Below are 15,139 nucleotides of genomic sequence, written 5' to 3' on the forward strand. Positions count from 1 at the left end.
TGCGTCCTGAGGGTCTGGGACCTGTAGGTCTGACCTGGAGAGCTGGGGCCTGGATTCCTGGGTCTGAGGGAGGAGGGGGCTGGACGCCGTAAATCCTGACTTTGAGGAAGGAGGGGATGGGTGGCGGGGGGAGCCGGACTCCTGGGTCTGAGGGCGGAGGGGGCCGGGGCCAAGCTGCCAGGCTTGGGGCCTTCCTGGCAACGCCCCCACCAAGGGCCGGGCTTCGTGGACCAGCCCCTATTTAATGGTTCTGCTCCACGGCCTCACCCGACTTTGGAGGTGGGAAGAAGCACAGAAGAGCGACAGGAAAGACAGACAGAAGCAGAATGGCAACGGGAACGCGTTATGCCGGGAAGGTGGTGGTTGTGACAGGGGGCGGGCGCGGCATCGGAGCCGGGATCGTGAGAGCCTTCGGTGAGTAGGGTTCTGGCTGCTCAGGAATAGTGAAGCCTAGCAGATGAGGGACCCTGGGAACTAGTGGGCGTGGGATCTTCAGTACTGGAGCCAACGTTCTTATTAAAACCCAATTTGCGGGGCGCCTGGGTGGCTCAGTGGATTAAGCCGCTGCCTTCGGCTCAGGTCATGATCTCGGGGTCCTGGGATCGAGTCCCGCATCGGGCTCTCTGCTCAGCAGGGAGCCTGCTTCCTCCTCTCTCTCTCTCTCTCTCTCTCTGCCTACTTGTGATCTCTCTCTGTCAAATAAATAAATAAAATCTTTAAAAAAAAAAAACCAATTTGCGATGCTAATGAAGGGGTAGGCAGTATAACCCTGGGGTCTGAGCTTTTGGCGGGTCTCCAGAAATTGTTATTCCCTTTCTCTGGGTCTCAGTTATTATACCTACAAAGTGGGTGGTTGGGAAATGGCGCTTGCGGGTTTGGGGTTTATTCTGGAACCGAGGATGGGGGGCTCAGGAACCCCAGCAGGCACCTGGAGTGGCTAGGGAGAATATGTGTCAAGTTTTCTGCCCTTTGCTCTGGAGGATCATCATGAGACTTTGGGGTCACGAGGGGAACGTTCGGGAAGATGGGCCCCCATTCCAGGTGGCCACAAGAGGGCAGCAGAGGCCTTTGCCAGAGTCTGTGCAGGGGGTGCTAACCTTTTCTTCCATTCTCAGTGCAAAGCGGCGCCCAAGTAGTTATCTGTGACAAAGATGGTAAGTGTCCCTCAGTCCTCACCCCCAACCCCCTCCTTCCTCAGATCCAGGAGTCCAAACCCCTAGCCCCTCTTCCCTCAGACCCAAGAGTCCTGGCCCTCAGCCCCCTCTTCCCTCAGACCCAGGCGTCCAGGCCTCCAGCCCTTTCTTCCCTGCAGAGTCAGGGGGCCGGGCCCTGGAGCAGGAGCTTGCTGGAACTGTCTTTCTCCTCTGTGATGTGACTCGGGAGGAAGATGTGAGGGTGAGCTATTTTCATCCCTGTCTCATCCCAAAGGTTTAGGCTCAGCCTCATTTCCAAGCTTTCCCTGCTGGCCAGGTTCTGGGTCTCCTGGGAAAGTTCTTCTTTATCTCTCCCTACTTCAGGGCTTTTGTCACACCTGTCACAGAGTCTGCAACAAAAAAACTCCTTACAGTGGACCTCCTTCCGGAAGAGTTTTCCTCTCCTGCCTCTGGGTGTCTAACCCTTCCCTTCAGTCAATGTCTCTCTGATATGCGCCCTCCGTCCCCCACCCCCACCCCGCTGAGTTCTCTGCTGTGTGAATATAACCAGCCCTCTGGTCTCTGGCAACCCTGGCTTCCTGTCTCCTCTTATCCTGCCATGCTTGGTGATTTGGGGGAGTCCCCTTTCAGCTGTGATCCAGCTTCCTGCTCCCCACCTTGCTTTTGGGAGTCCAGGCTGGGTGCCCGGCAATGCTCACTTACAAGACATCTTTGTCCCCAGACCCTCATTTCTGAGACCGTCCGCCGTTTTGGCCGCTTGGATTGTGTGGTCAACAACGCTGGCTACCGTGAGTTGTGAGGCCCACAGGCCATTCTCCGCTGCTGTCAACCCGGCTTCCCATCTCTTCCTCCCCCCATCTCAGATTCCCCTTCATCTTCCCCATCCCCTTCTCTCTCCCTTTGGATGGGACAGTATAGCTTTGGGATTCCCCAGCTCCTGGGCTTACGTCCTGGCTCTGTTCTGTCCCTGCCGGGTGCCTCCAGACCCATGCCCTCTCCTCTCCATGCTTCAGTTCCTATATTTCTAGAATGGGAATGATGGTAACGATCATCATCATTGCAGAGTTGTTGTGAGCATTGAATAAGGTGAACTACTCAGCCTCGTAATTACCAGAACCATCTTGGGCAAACAGCTTGCAGAAATCTTGTGGTCTCAATTAGCTTATCCATGCAGTGACGTGGATGGCCCTTCTCGTTGCTGATGACTATGAAGTTATCCTTATGCATGAAAGTTTATGGGTCTTAGTGTGGTGACTTGGAAGGGAGAATGCCATCAGGTTAATGACTACCCTTCCTAAGAATCTCTCTGCTGGTAAACCAGGGCTCAGAGAGGTGAATTGTTCACACTGAGGTCACACAGCAAAGCGGTGATCAAAGAGACACCCTCTTCTATTACCCTCCCCCTGCTTATTGGCTGGGCAACTTTAAGCAAGTGGCTCAACCTCTCTGGGCTGCATTTTCCTCTTTAAATTGCTGTAAAGGTGAAAAAGATGGCGAATACTAGTTCATCCTTTTCTCTCTGTGTACATTCAAGAGATATTTACTGAGCGCTTACTATGTCCCAAGTACTTTCCTGGGGATGGCGGAGTAGGCAGTGAATGAAACAGACAAAAACATTCTTGCTTTCTTGGGATTCACACACTCGAGGAAGGAAATAGACAAGAAAGGATACAGTTAAGTTTCCCCATTTGTGGTTTCCGTATTCATGAAATCACCAACTCACACACAAAATTTTTTTTTGTAACACCAGCCTCAGTCCTCACTGCTTCCCAGGGATTTGCAGATTTGCATGGGGAGTGGTGAGAAAAGTCCTAGTTGCCCAAAGCACCTGTTCCCAGACCAGGTCTACCCCTGCCTGCTAGTTTCAGAGGATGGACCTGCCCTGGGGCCGTCTGGATGATTTAGCATCCCAACTCTGGTAGCCTCCAGCTAATGGCTTAACACTTCTGATCCTTGTTTCCTTGTTTGCAAAATAAATAAATAGAGTGTCCTGGTAGGAGTTGTTTTGAGGATTTAAGGCTCTAATCTGATTTGCAAATATCTATTAAGTTTATGTATATACAGTGTCTACATACAGACATATATATATAGTGTCTTAGGGGTTCTAGAACAGAAGTGCCACAGATGGGGAGGGCTTAAACAACAAAGGTCGATCTCTCACAGCTTTGGAGGCTGGGAAGTCCAAGACGGAGAGGTCAGCAGATTCGTGTCTGGGGAGGGCCTGCTTCTTGCTGTATCCTCACAGGGTGGAAAGGACAACGGGATCTCTTGGGTTTCTTTTCTAAGGGGGTCCATCCTTGGGAAAATCCCCCTGTAGACCTCCCCTCCAAGTGCCATCACATCGAAGGTTAGCATTTCAGTATATGAATTTGGGGGGTGCGGGGAACACGTTTGGTCCATAATATTTACATCTTATTACATAATAGGTCCTATTTCCCTTGGGAGCAGTGGATGAATGATCACTAATTCATTGTCATTGGAATTTTATAGAGCGTAATGCCTTGAATAACAGGATTGGCTGTATATACGAGTATGTCCGGTGGTGATAAAGGCTATGAATAAAAATAAAGTCAGCCTGCCTGGCTGGCTCAGTCAGGGGAGGCTGCGACTCTTGAACTCGGGGTTGTGATTTTGAGCCCCACGTTGGGCATAGAGCTTACTTCCAGGAAAAAAAAAAAAAAAAAGATTAGGGTCTAGAAAATGGCAGGGGCTGTTTTCAACAGAGGATCCAGGGCGGATTCTCTAAAGATGTTTGAACAGCTCCCTGAGCAAGCCAGGACACAAGCTCTGGGTCCCTGGGAAAGAACAATCCAAGATTCCCTCAACTTTCTGGCCGCCGTCTTGTTTTCTTCCTCCCCTTGTCTTCTATCTTCCCAGCTCCTTTTCTTCTGAACATTGGTTTTTCTGTCTCTCTAAACCTAACCCCTACCCCCAATTCCTCCTATTTATTTTACAAATACGTTATGGGACTAAGTGTCAGGCACACATATGGACTCATGAAAAGAAAATCCTTTTAAGACTTTATTTTTTATCTTTTTAATTTAAATTCAGTTAGCCAACATAGAGTATAAGATTTTATTTTTAAGGGGCGCCTGGGTGGCTCAGTGGGTTAAAGCCTCTGCCTTCAGCTCAAGTCATGATCCCAGGGTCCTGGGATGGGCCCCGCATCGCATCGGGCACTCTGTTCAGCGGGGAGCCTGCTTCCTCCTCTCTCTCTGCCTGCATCTCTGCCTGCTTTGGATCTCTGCCTGTCAAATAAGCAAATAAAATCTTTAAAAAAAAAAAAAAGATTTTATTTTTAAGTAATCTCTACATCCAACGTGGGGGCTTGAACTCATAACCCCGAGGTCAAGAGCCACTTGTTCCACTGACCCAGACAGCCAGGTGTGCTGACTTGGGAAATTTCCTTTTTTTTTTTAAAAGTAGACTCCATGCCCAACATAGGGCTTGAACTCACAACTCTGAGATCAAGACCTGAGATCAAGTGCTGTACCCACTGGGTCACTCAGGTGACCCCAGATTTGAGAAACTTCTAAGCTTGAGAGCAAAGTGTCATCCTCCTTCTGTAGATAGAGAGGCTGAGGCACAGAGAGGCAAAGTGACTTGCCCAGAGTCACACAGCCAGGAAGTGGCAGGGGCTCATATCAGAACCCAGGCCTTCTGGCCTGAGGTGGCTTTTTAATTCACTGTTATGCAACCTCCCTTCCTTTTCAGGATCCCTGACCCTCTTGTCTGTCCCCTGTCCTCCGCTGGTGCCCCCTCCTTGCCATATCTCTATTTCTTCCCTGTTCTCTGTGTCACTCCCTCATTCTCTCCACCTCTCTGTCCTTCACCCTCAGACCCACCTCCGCAGTGGCCCGAGGAGACCTCTGCCCAGGGCTTCAGGCAGCTGCTGGAGCTGAACCTGCTGGGGACATACACCTTGACCAAGGTGAGGATCACAGCCCTGGCTGCCAGGCCAGGGGGCCTCCTGATGATGAGATTCTCAGATGCATTTTTTCTCAGAGCAGAAGTTTTCCTCTGCCTTGGTTTGACCTGACTCCAAAAGCACTCAGTTCTTTGCAGCAAGTAGGTGGGAGCAAATCCCAACATCCAGCCAAAGCTTAATTGTGTGGCTACTTAGCCCAGTCCCCTTAGGAACCTTCCAGAACATTCCAGAGTGCTATGCTGGTAGTGTTGGGGGATGTTAGGAACAGGGGCGAAGTGTTGGGGCAGGGGGTCCGTGATAGGCATTAACAGCTTTGCCACCCTGTGAAGAGCTCTGGGGAATGAAGAGCTTTTTTACCTCCCCCATCTTGCCCTCTGAATCCCATAAAGGTCTCCTGCTTAAGGGCCTCTCCTTCCCAAGCATCCTTGCTTCTCTAGCACCAGTGTGCATGCACGTGCATATCTGTTCTCTGTAACAGCTTGTTTATTTTCATCAGAGCACATTTTAATTCATTCAACAATTATTTGCTAAGTACCCGCCGTGTGCACCCAACAGAGGACAAACATCCTTGTTCCTGGGCAGCCAACAGACTGGTAGTGGGGGACAGGCAGTGAGCAAGTAAATAGAATATAATGCCAGGGAGTGATAAATGCTGGCCAGAAGGGTGATGGGCAAGTGTAAAGACTATTTTAGAAAACTTTTTTTTTTTTAAAGATTTTATTTATTTATTTGACAGAGAAGAGAGAGAGAGTGATCACAAGTAGGCAGAGAGACAGGCAGAGGGGGAGGGGGAAGCAGGCTCCCCACTGAACAGGGAGCCCGAGGTGGGACTCGATCCCAGGACCCCGAGATCACGACCAGAGCCGAAGGCAGAGGCTTAACCCACTGAGCCACCCAGGCGCCCCCTTTTCTTTCTGTCTTTCTTTCTTTTTTTTTTTTTTTAAAGTGGGCTCCTTGCTCCTTGTGGAGCCCAGTGTGAGGCTTGAACTCACAACCCTGACCTGCCTGAGTTGAGACTGAGTGGAACACTGAACCGACTCAGCCATTGAGGCGCCCCTACGAAACTTTTTATTTTGACATTTTTTAAAGATTTTATTTATTTATTTGACAGACAGAAACCACAAGTAGGCAGAGAGGCAGGCAGAGAGAGAGAGAGGAGGAAGCAGGCTCCCTGTTTGAGCAGGAAGCCTGATGAGGGGCCTTGATCCCAGGACCCTGAGATCATGACCTGAGCCAAAGGCAGACACTTAACCCACTGAGTCACCCAGGCGCCCCTTATTTTGACATTTTGCAAGCATACCCAAAAGCAGAGAGATTGTGGACCGAATTCCACACACCTATCACCCAGCAACCCTTAGCAACATTCTGTCATTCTTCCCGTGGACCTCTTACTGTTTTCCTGCTTTACTTTGCTTTCCTTTCCTGTTCTTTTTCTTTCTTTTTGCTGGAGTATTTTATTTTTATTTGTATCATTTTTTAAAAAGGATTTTATTTATTTATTTATTTGAGAGAGCACAAGTAGGCAGAGAAGCAGGCAGAGGGAGAGGGAGAACCAGGCTCCTCACTGAGCGGGGGGTCCAATGCGGGGCTCATTCCCAGGACTCTGGGGTCATGACCTGAGCCAAAGGCAGCCACTTAACTGACTGAGTTAGGTGTAGGTATCCTTGAGTCAAGGATATGGGTGAGGCTGAGTGATCCTGCAGAGAACAGCCTGTGCAAAGGCCCTGGGGTGGGGCCTCCAAGCGGAGGAGGAACAGTGAGAGGCCAGCACGACTGAAGCAGGGCACATAACGATGACGAAAGGGCCTAGATCCTATCTGGCTTTATCCACCACACAGTACTTTGGCACTTGAACCTAAAGCCCACGGAGTGAGTGGCCATTAGTGGGAATCGGAGCCCTACCTTGGCTGAGGGCTGCGTTCGGAACAGGTGGGGGTGAGGGTGGAGGCAGTGGCCCCAGAGTGTTCCAGGCAGGAGGTGATTTGAATCCGACCAGGCGGGTGGCTGTGGATTGGTAGGGAAGCATTCTGATTCCCGATCCATTTTGAAGGTAGAATCGTTGGGATTTCCTTGTAGACTAGATGTGGGGGAGTGGACTCAAAAAAGAACAGAGTGGAGGTTTTGGTTTATTGGTCTCCCGCCCCTACTGCCAGCAACTGGCCATGGAACTGAGTTGCCATCCATTGCCACCGGGACGCCCTTTGGGTGGGAGTAAGGGTGGGGGTGGGGTGCTTAGCCCATGTCCCCTTGCGATACTTGGGTCTGGCGTTTGGGGAGAGGCCTGGAGTCATCAGTTGGGAGTTCACCAGCCTGAAGCTAGGGTAGATCGGAAAAGACATTGTAGACAGAGAAGGGAGGAGCCCCAGGAGTGGGCGGGGCTGGGAGAAAGGTGGTCACCAGTGTGAGGAAGCTCAGGCACTGTTTTGTTTTGTTTTGTTTTAAGATTTTATTTATTTATTTGACAGATCACAAGTAGGCAGAGAGGCAGGCAGAGAGAGAGGGGGAAGAAGGCTCCCCGCCCAGCAGAGAGCCGGATGCGGGGCTCGATCCGAGGACCCGGAGATCATGACCTGAGCCAAAGGCAGAGGCTTTAATCCACTGAGCCACCCAGGTGCCCCTCAGGCACTGTTTTTGAGGTCTCACCAGAGTTCCAGGTGAAATGTTTCTGGGCATTTGGGTGCCCTTGTTCAACCCATGAGCGCTCACTCCTAGCCCTCACTTGTGTTCACCTGTATATGGTAAGACATATACCACAGCCCACAAAGAGGGTATATATCTAATTAAATATTATATACGTAATTATATATATAATCTTTCAGTGCCCAGTATTTATTTTTTATTTTTATTTTTATTTTATTTTTCTTAAAGGATTTTATTTATTAGGGCGCCTGGGTTGTCAGTCATTAAGCCTCTGCCTTCAGCTCAGGTCATGATCCCAGGCTGGGATCGAACCCCATATTGGGTTCCCTGGTTGGCTAGAAGGCTGCTTCTCCCTCTCCCACCCCCCTGTTTGTGTTCCTTCTCTCGCTGTGTCTCTGTCAAATAAATAAAATCTTTATTTAAAAAAGACATACGAGGGGCACCTGGGTGGCTCAGTGGGTTAAGCCTCTGCCTTCGGCTTAGATCATGATCTCAGGATCCTGGAATTGAGCCCCGCATCAGGCTCTCTGCTCAGCGGGGAGCCTGCTTCCCCCTCTCTCTCTGCCTCCTTGTGATCTCTCTCTGTCAAATAAATAAATAAAATCTTTTTTTAAAAAATTAAAAAAATAAAAAAGACATGGGAATTCAAAAAAAAATTTGCTTTAAGATTTTGTTTATTTATTTGATACACCTCGGTTTTCTCCTGTGAAAAATGAAGCTTATCATGGCATCTCATTCACTGGGTTGTTCCTGAGAATTGTGTGAGGATAAAATACCCATAAAGCCCTTAGAACATGCCTGGCACAGTTTACTATCTGCACATTCTTATGGCTTGTCGTGAACTTTGCCCCATTCTGTTTCCAGTAATCTACCCCACTCAGGTCAAGCTCACAGAAATATACATGGGGCAGATGAAACTTGGCAGAAGTTAGAAGGGAAAAGGTGAGCTTTAAGCTGAATCCTGAGTGGGAGGAAGGGAAGTGGAGAACTAGGCCATAGAGTGTTTCATTTACCAAAAAAAGACTGTGCAAACGTCCTGGGGATTGTAACCACCCAGGTGTGTTTTAAGAATAAGAGAGGCTCATCTCCCATCCACACCTGTAGCTCAGCAATTAGAAGCGTTTTATTAATTGTTTTATCCATTGCCTCCTGCCACCTCCTACCGAGACATCCTATAATTTCATCAGTAGGAACTTCACAAATACTACCAATGGATTTAAATGTTTACTTATAGTTATTGACATAGTTTAAGACTCATAAAATCTTGTCAGAATAGTACGGAGAACGCCTGTATACCCAGAGTCCTCGTTGCTCATATTTTACTCTGTTTGCTTTATTTTTCTGCCTCTTGGTTTGACAGTAAATTGCAGGCGTCCATTCTTGTCTCCTAAGGTGTCTGATGTCCATTCACCCCCCCAAATCTGGGAATATTTCCTAAAAATGAGAACATTCTCTCATGCAGTCACAGTAAGATTAACATTGACACCGTGGTCTTGGGTAATCCAGAGTTCTTCTTATTCAGATTATTAGAATTCTTTTTTTTAAAAAAGATTTTATTTATTTATTTGGGAGAGAGAGGGAGCAGGGGGAGAGGGAGCCCGATGCAGGACACCATCCCAGGACCCTGGGATCATGACCTGAGCCCAAGGCAGATGCGCAACTGACTGAGTACCCAGGAGCCCAAGATTTTATTTTTAAGTAATTTCAGGGTGGGCTTCCCAGTGTAAGTGAAAAATGAATAGCATTGACTAGAGAGTGGGGTAAGGTGGTGGGGGGTGGCTCTCCAGGCTGGGAGAAGGGGGGAGGAGAGCCAGACGTACCATAGTCCAAAGGGGTCCTTGATGTGGCTACAACTGAGGTCCAAGTGTTCCTGGCAGAGGGAACAGCTGATGCGAAGGCCTGGCCTTCGAGAGCCACAGAGGCCACAGAAAGCTGGGCACTGTGGAGAGGCTGAGTCCTGCAAGCCAAGGGGCTGGTGAGGAAGATGTTGGGGAAGCAGATCATATGGGGACCCGAGGGCCATGCTGAAGTGTCTGGTCTTCCTCTCAAGTGCAATAGGGAGCCATGGAAGGTATTTGAGCAAGGAAGCGATGTGATGCCATCAATACTAACAGATTGTGGGGCGCCTGGGTTGCTCAGTTGGTTGAGCTTCTGACTCTTGGTTTTACTCCGGTCATGATCTCACAGTCATGAGGTCGAAGCCCCTCTTGGGCACCGCACTAGGTGTGGAGTTCCCCCACACATGCATACATACCCTCTTTCTTTCGCTCTCTTTCTTTCAAAATAAATAAATAAAATCTTTTAAAAAATGCTAACAGAGGGGCGCCTGGGTGGCTTAGTGGGTTAATCCTCTGCCTTCGGCTCAGGTCATGATCTCGGGGTCCTGGCATCGAGCCCTGCATCGGGCTCTCTGCTGGGCAGGGAGCCTGCTTCCGCCTCTCTCTCTGCCTGCCTCTCTGCCTACTTGTAATCTCTCTCTGTGTGTCAAAGAAATAAAATATTTTTTAAAAAAGCTTTAATTAGGGGCGCCTGGGTGGCTCAGTGGGTTAGGCTTCTGCCTTTGGCTCAGGTCATGATCCCAGGGTCCTGGGATCGAGCCCCGCATCGGGCTCTCTGCTCAGCAGGAAGCCTGCTTCCTCCTCTCTCTCTGCCTCCCTCTCTGCCTACTTGTGATCTCTGTCTGTCAAATAAATAAATAAAATCTTTAAAAAAAAATCTTTAAAAAAAAAAAGCTTTGGGACGCCTGGGTGGCTCAGTTGGTTGGACGATTGCCTTCGGCTCAGGGCGTGATCCTGGAGTCCCGGGATCGAGTCCCGCATCAGGCTCCCAGCTCCATGGGGAGTCTGCTTCGCTCTCTGACCTTCTCCTCGCTCATGCTCTCTCTCACTGTCTCTCTCTCTCAAATAAATAAATAAATAAAATCTTTAAAAAAAAAAAAACCTGTTTAAAAAAAAAAAAAGCTTTAATTAAAAAAATGCTAACAGATCATTAATATTAAGAGATCACTTAAGGGGCGCCTGGCTGTCTCAGTCAGTAGGGCACCCGATTCTTGATCCCAGGGTCATGAGTTTGAGCCCCATGTCAGGGGTAGAGATTACTTTAAAAAAAAAAAAAATCACTCTGGCTCTTGTCTGCAGAACAAATCAGAAGACAGAGTGTGGCAGTGGGAAAACCAGTATTAGGACACTGGCATTTGTGCAAGTAAAAAGAGGTGGCCTTCACAGCCTCATATCATCTGGCCCTGGTTCCTCCTCTGATCTCTCCTCCCACCACTGTGACCTTGTGCCAAGCGCACCAGCTCTGTCCTGCCTCAAGGCTTTGCACATGCTGTTCCTTCTGCCTGGCCCAGGCCCAGGCTTCTTCAAGACCTCCCCACAGTTCATATCTGGGTTTGCAGCTGCACCCAGCTCAATACTCCCATTCTCCTCATCTTGCTCTACTTTCCCTGACCACACTCTAGCACATTCCATTATACTCTTTTATTTGTTTATTGCTGCTTCCTCCCCAGATCTTGGGCTCTGTGAGGACAGAAGTTTTGGTCTTATTTCCTGTGGTATCCCTGTTGATGTACCACAGTACCTGGCACATACGAGGTGTTCCGTTAATGTTCGTCGAATGAATGAGGGGGAGACAATTGTAGAGATTCTGGAGGTCCTTAGATCCTTAGAAGGCACAATGGCCAGGGCTTGATGAGCAATCAGTTGAGAACTTAGGGAGAGGGAGGCTCCAGAAGGCTCTCACCTCTCTGCCTTGAGAAGCTGGATGTGAGTGGACCCCAGGTCTGAGGCTGGAAATCAGGAAGAAAGGCAGATTCTAGGAGGAGACAACGGAGTGAGTTTTGCCCTGGAGACTTCAGAGATGGAGGGAACCAAAGGTGGCAGGGGAGCTCCAGAAGGTGGTTCTAAGGGAGACTTAGCATACACTGATGGGAAACCAGCAAAGCAGGGGCTCCCCTGGCAGATCTCAGGGAGAAGCAGACCCAGGAACCCCAACATTTAGGAGAAATGGAGTCAGGCCAGAGCAAGGCTGCAGGCTCCCTGGGACAGTCAGGTGTCCGAAGGGAGGGAGGGTGAGAAGGGAAGGGCAGGCCAGTAAGATTCCAGTGCATCCTTGATGTGGCTACTCCGAGGTCCTAGGTGACCTTGGAGGTGGGGTTTGGGCTATGGGCCAAAGAATGTGTGTGGGAAGGTTGAGAAAAGGACCTCAGGGAGTGTGGGACAAATATTTATTCAGTGCTAGCTGTGTGCCCAGTGCTAGGAGAAGGGTGGCGAATGACCCATATCATGCAACCTGTGAGGTCCTTAGGGACCTCACAGGTTGCAGGGTGGGGGTGGGGAGGGAGTTATAAGGCTGGGCAAGGAGAAGGTTTAGGAAAGAAAAGGCAGGGGTGTCTCGGTGGCTCAGTCATTAAGCATCTGCCTTCGACTCAGGTCATGATCCCAGCATCCTGGGATCAAGCCCTGCATCGGGCTCCTTGCTTCTCCCTCTCCCACTCCCCCTGCTTCTGTTCCCTTTCTCAGTGTGTCTCTCTCTGTCAAAAAAATAAATAAAATCTTTTAAAAAAAGAAAAAAAGGAAAGAAAAGGCAGGGGCAGTACCTGGGGGAGGGGAGGGGCAAGGCCCAGGCTGAGGGAGGAGGGTTCCAAGGTCAATAAGGGAGAGGAGAGAAAGGAATGGGGGGGCGATGGGAGGGATTCAGGTCCCCGGGGAGAGGTTGGAGGAGTCAACCCCCCTAGTGCCCACATAATGATGGCACTCGTGCTCATATTATCTTAAAGTTCTTTTTTTTTAAAAAAAGATTTTATTTATTTATTTGACAGACACAGATCACAAGCAGGCAGAGAGAGGGGCAGAGAGAGAAAAGGAAGCAGGCTTCCTACTGAGCAGAGAGCTCAATCCCAGGATCCTGGGATCATGACCCAAGCTGAAAGCAGATGCTTTTAACCCACTGAGCCACCCAGGCGCCCCTATCTTAAAGTTCTTAAGACTTAGATTGTCAGAAATTCTTTTTGTGGTTGTGGGTTTTGGTCTTTGCTCACTGTGGGTGGAAATACCGGCTCTGACAGTTGTCACATGACCCTCAGAGCCTCGGTCACCTGTTCAGTCTCCTCACCTGGAAAAAGGAGCTATGGACTATCCCTTTTAGGATTGTCCTGAGGATTAAATGAGCTAATCTGTGTGAAGAGCTGACAACAGGGCCAGGCACATAATAGATAAATTCAGGGGCACCTGGGTGGCTCAGTCAGTTAAACGTGTCTGCCTTCGGCTCAGGTCAGGATCTCAGGGTGCAGGGATGGAGCCCCGCATCGGACTCTCTGCTCAGCGGGGAGTCTGCTTCTCCCTCTTTGTGCTCTCTCTCAAATAAATAAATCTTTAAATTAATAAATAGGATGGTCAGGGTTGGCCTCATTGAGAATGTGACATCTGAATGAGATTTGGAATTGTTGAGGGACTCGGTTTACCCAGGATTGTCCCAGGTGAGCCATGAAAGTGAACTGAATATCCCATGTCCCCAGGAGCCCTTCGGTGCTGGGCAGATGAGTGGCTGATCACTCTAGGAGTGAGTCCCATGTGTACTCCAGACAGAGGGAACCACAAATGCAAAGGCCCTGAGGTTGGGACACGCAGGGTATGTTTGAAGACATGGTCCTCAGAAAAGGTGAAGGCTGTTTTTGAAGGGAGCAGAGAAAGTTTAAAATTGCTGGTGGGGTGACCCAGAGAGGGAGGGAATTTCAATTCCCACTCTGGGAACCCCCAGGGGAGCCTGCTTGCATTCATTAATGTTTAGTGGCAGGAACAGGTCTTGACTGGCCAGCTCAGCTGTCAAAAGAAAGTGAGGGGAAGGATAGGATTTGAATTTATTCAAGGTCATGTGTAGTTAAAGAGCTGAGAGACAGAGGAAGGGAGGAGAGGGAGAAAGAATTAGTTTAGGGACCTCTGGGTCCATTTTTGGACCCATTTTTTTTCCATTTTTGCAAAATATGCAGCCATCTTGCATTTTCCTGTCTTGATCTGGACCCGAGTTAGAGTAACATACAAAGACCTAGAGGGGGGAGACAGAGACCTAGAGAAAGGGGGGCAGGCCGTGCTGGGGTGGGGAGGGAGGTAGGGGAGAGGGTCAGGGACACAAAGGGGAGGGAGGAAGGTAGGAGAGGAGACATGGAGAAAAATGCCTTCCAGACATGGAGGGACTCCTTAACCAGACAGACCCGGAGACCGTGGGGCAAACCGGTGAAGGCCTTCTAGAGTTCTAGAATGCTGTCCCCACAAGGCACTGCGATCCGCTAGTGAGCATACCAGGGCAATGGCCACTGACCCAAGCTTCAGGATGTGTTTTGGTGTGGCTGGTGGAACCAAGGGGCCGCGTGGCTGACGTTGCCTTCTGTCTCCCCAGCTTGCCCTACCCCACCTGCGGAAGAGCCGGGGGAACGTTATCAACATCTCCAGTCTGGTGGGGGCCATTGGCCAGGTCCAGGCGGTTCCTTATGTGGCCACCAAGGTACCCTCCCCCTTCCTTCACTCCCTGCTGGGCCCTCCAGTTACCTCAGCCCCGAGGCATGACTACCCTGTTTTCATGCCCCAACCTGACACCCGCTGCTGGAGGAGAGAACAGGAGGAAACTTCTCTTCCCTGGACTGAACTTTGCTTCCAAATCTTCTTCTGCAGGGGGCAGTAACAGCCATGACCAAAGCCTTGGCCCTGGATGAGAGTCAATATGGCGTCCGGGTCAACTGGTGAGCAGCTCTAGCTGGGCAGAGAAGGCTGGAAGTGAGCCCGAGAGGCCACGCTGGTGGCACCCATCCCTGACCCCCTCTTCTCCCTTCCTCAGCATTTCTCCAGGAAACATCTGGACCCCACTGTGGGAGGAGCTGGCAGCCTTCACGCCTGACCCTGCCGCCACAATCCGAGAGGGCACCCTGGCCCAGGTAGGGGTGGGGGCCCGATCCAGGTGCTGTGGGAGTGGCTTAGGGCAAGGCAGCCAGGCCAGGTGCTTCACGTGTTCTCCTTTGCCTCTGGTCTCTCCCCAGCCCCTGGGCCGCATGGGCCAGCCAGCCGACGTGGCGGCCGCTGCCGTGTTCCTGGCCTCGGAAGCCAATTTCTGCACCGGGATTGAGCTGTTTGTGACTGGGGGTGCAGAGCTGGGGTATGGGCGCAAGGCCATTCCGGGCACCCCCGTGGAGCCCCCCACCATCCCTTCCTGATTTCCCAAATTTCCACGCGGGCCTTCCTGATTAGACTCCCACCCCAAACTCAGTATCCCAGATTTCAGCTTCTACCATCTACAGACCCCAACTCTAGACATTAACTCCACTTACCAATGTGCCAAACCACCCCGCGAGTTCCCATAAAACCAGTTTGCAGCCAGGAGAAGCAGGGCATCACGACAATTATTTCTATCCTCGAGTTCTGCCACTCAA

The 15,139-nt window shown here is 50.2% G+C and overlaps 1 protein-coding gene and 1 long non-coding RNA gene across 3 annotated transcripts; one reads left to right on the forward strand and one right to left on the reverse strand.

Moving 5' to 3' along the window:
* The first annotated feature begins 8 nt into the window (after positions 1-8).
* HSD17B14 (hydroxysteroid 17-beta dehydrogenase 14) lies at positions 9-15,092 on the forward strand. Of its 2 annotated transcripts, none has more exons than XM_044256938.1 (9): positions 9-414; positions 1,116-1,154; positions 1,274-1,395; positions 1,876-1,942; positions 4,994-5,085; positions 14,116-14,220; positions 14,388-14,455; positions 14,551-14,647; positions 14,750-15,092. In XM_044256938.1, the coding sequence occupies exons 1-9, from the start codon at positions 327-329 to the stop codon at positions 14,921-14,923; spliced, it is 852 nt and encodes a 283-aa protein (XP_044112873.1). In that variant the 5' UTR covers positions 9-326; the 3' UTR covers positions 14,924-15,092. The 2 variants fall into 2 exon arrangements, with proteins under 2 accessions (XP_044112873.1, XP_044112874.1); XM_044256939.1 differs by having other exon boundaries at positions 1,313-1,395.
* On the reverse strand, positions 8,824-12,168 carry LOC122911854. The gene is made up of 2 exons (XR_006385516.1): positions 11,464-12,168; positions 8,824-9,156 (listed from the first exon to the last, which is right to left on the reverse strand). It is a non-coding gene; the product is annotated as an uncharacterized LOC122911854 (long non-coding RNA).
* Positions 15,093-15,139: the final 47 nt, after the last annotated feature.

Source organism: Neovison vison, chromosome 7 (genome assembly GCF_020171115.1).
Source record: "Neovison vison isolate M4711 chromosome 7, ASM_NN_V1, whole genome shotgun sequence".
Taxonomy (NCBI): Eukaryota; Metazoa; Chordata; class Mammalia; order Carnivora; family Mustelidae; genus Neogale; species Neogale vison.

Excerpts from the sequence above, each read along its gene's own strand:
- HSD17B14 (XM_044256938.1), top strand. The coding sequence starts at position 327 with ATGGCAACGGGAACGCGTTATGCCGGGAAGGTGGTGGTTGTGACAGGG. Across the intron at positions 1,943-4,993 it reads GGTCAACAACGCTGGCTACC|ACCCACCTCCGCAGTGGCCC; the intron begins GTGAGTTGTGAG and ends CTTCACCCTCAG. Across the intron at positions 5,086-14,115 it reads GGACATACACCTTGACCAAG|CTTGCCCTACCCCACCTGCG; the intron begins GTGAGGATCACA and ends CTGTCTCCCCAG.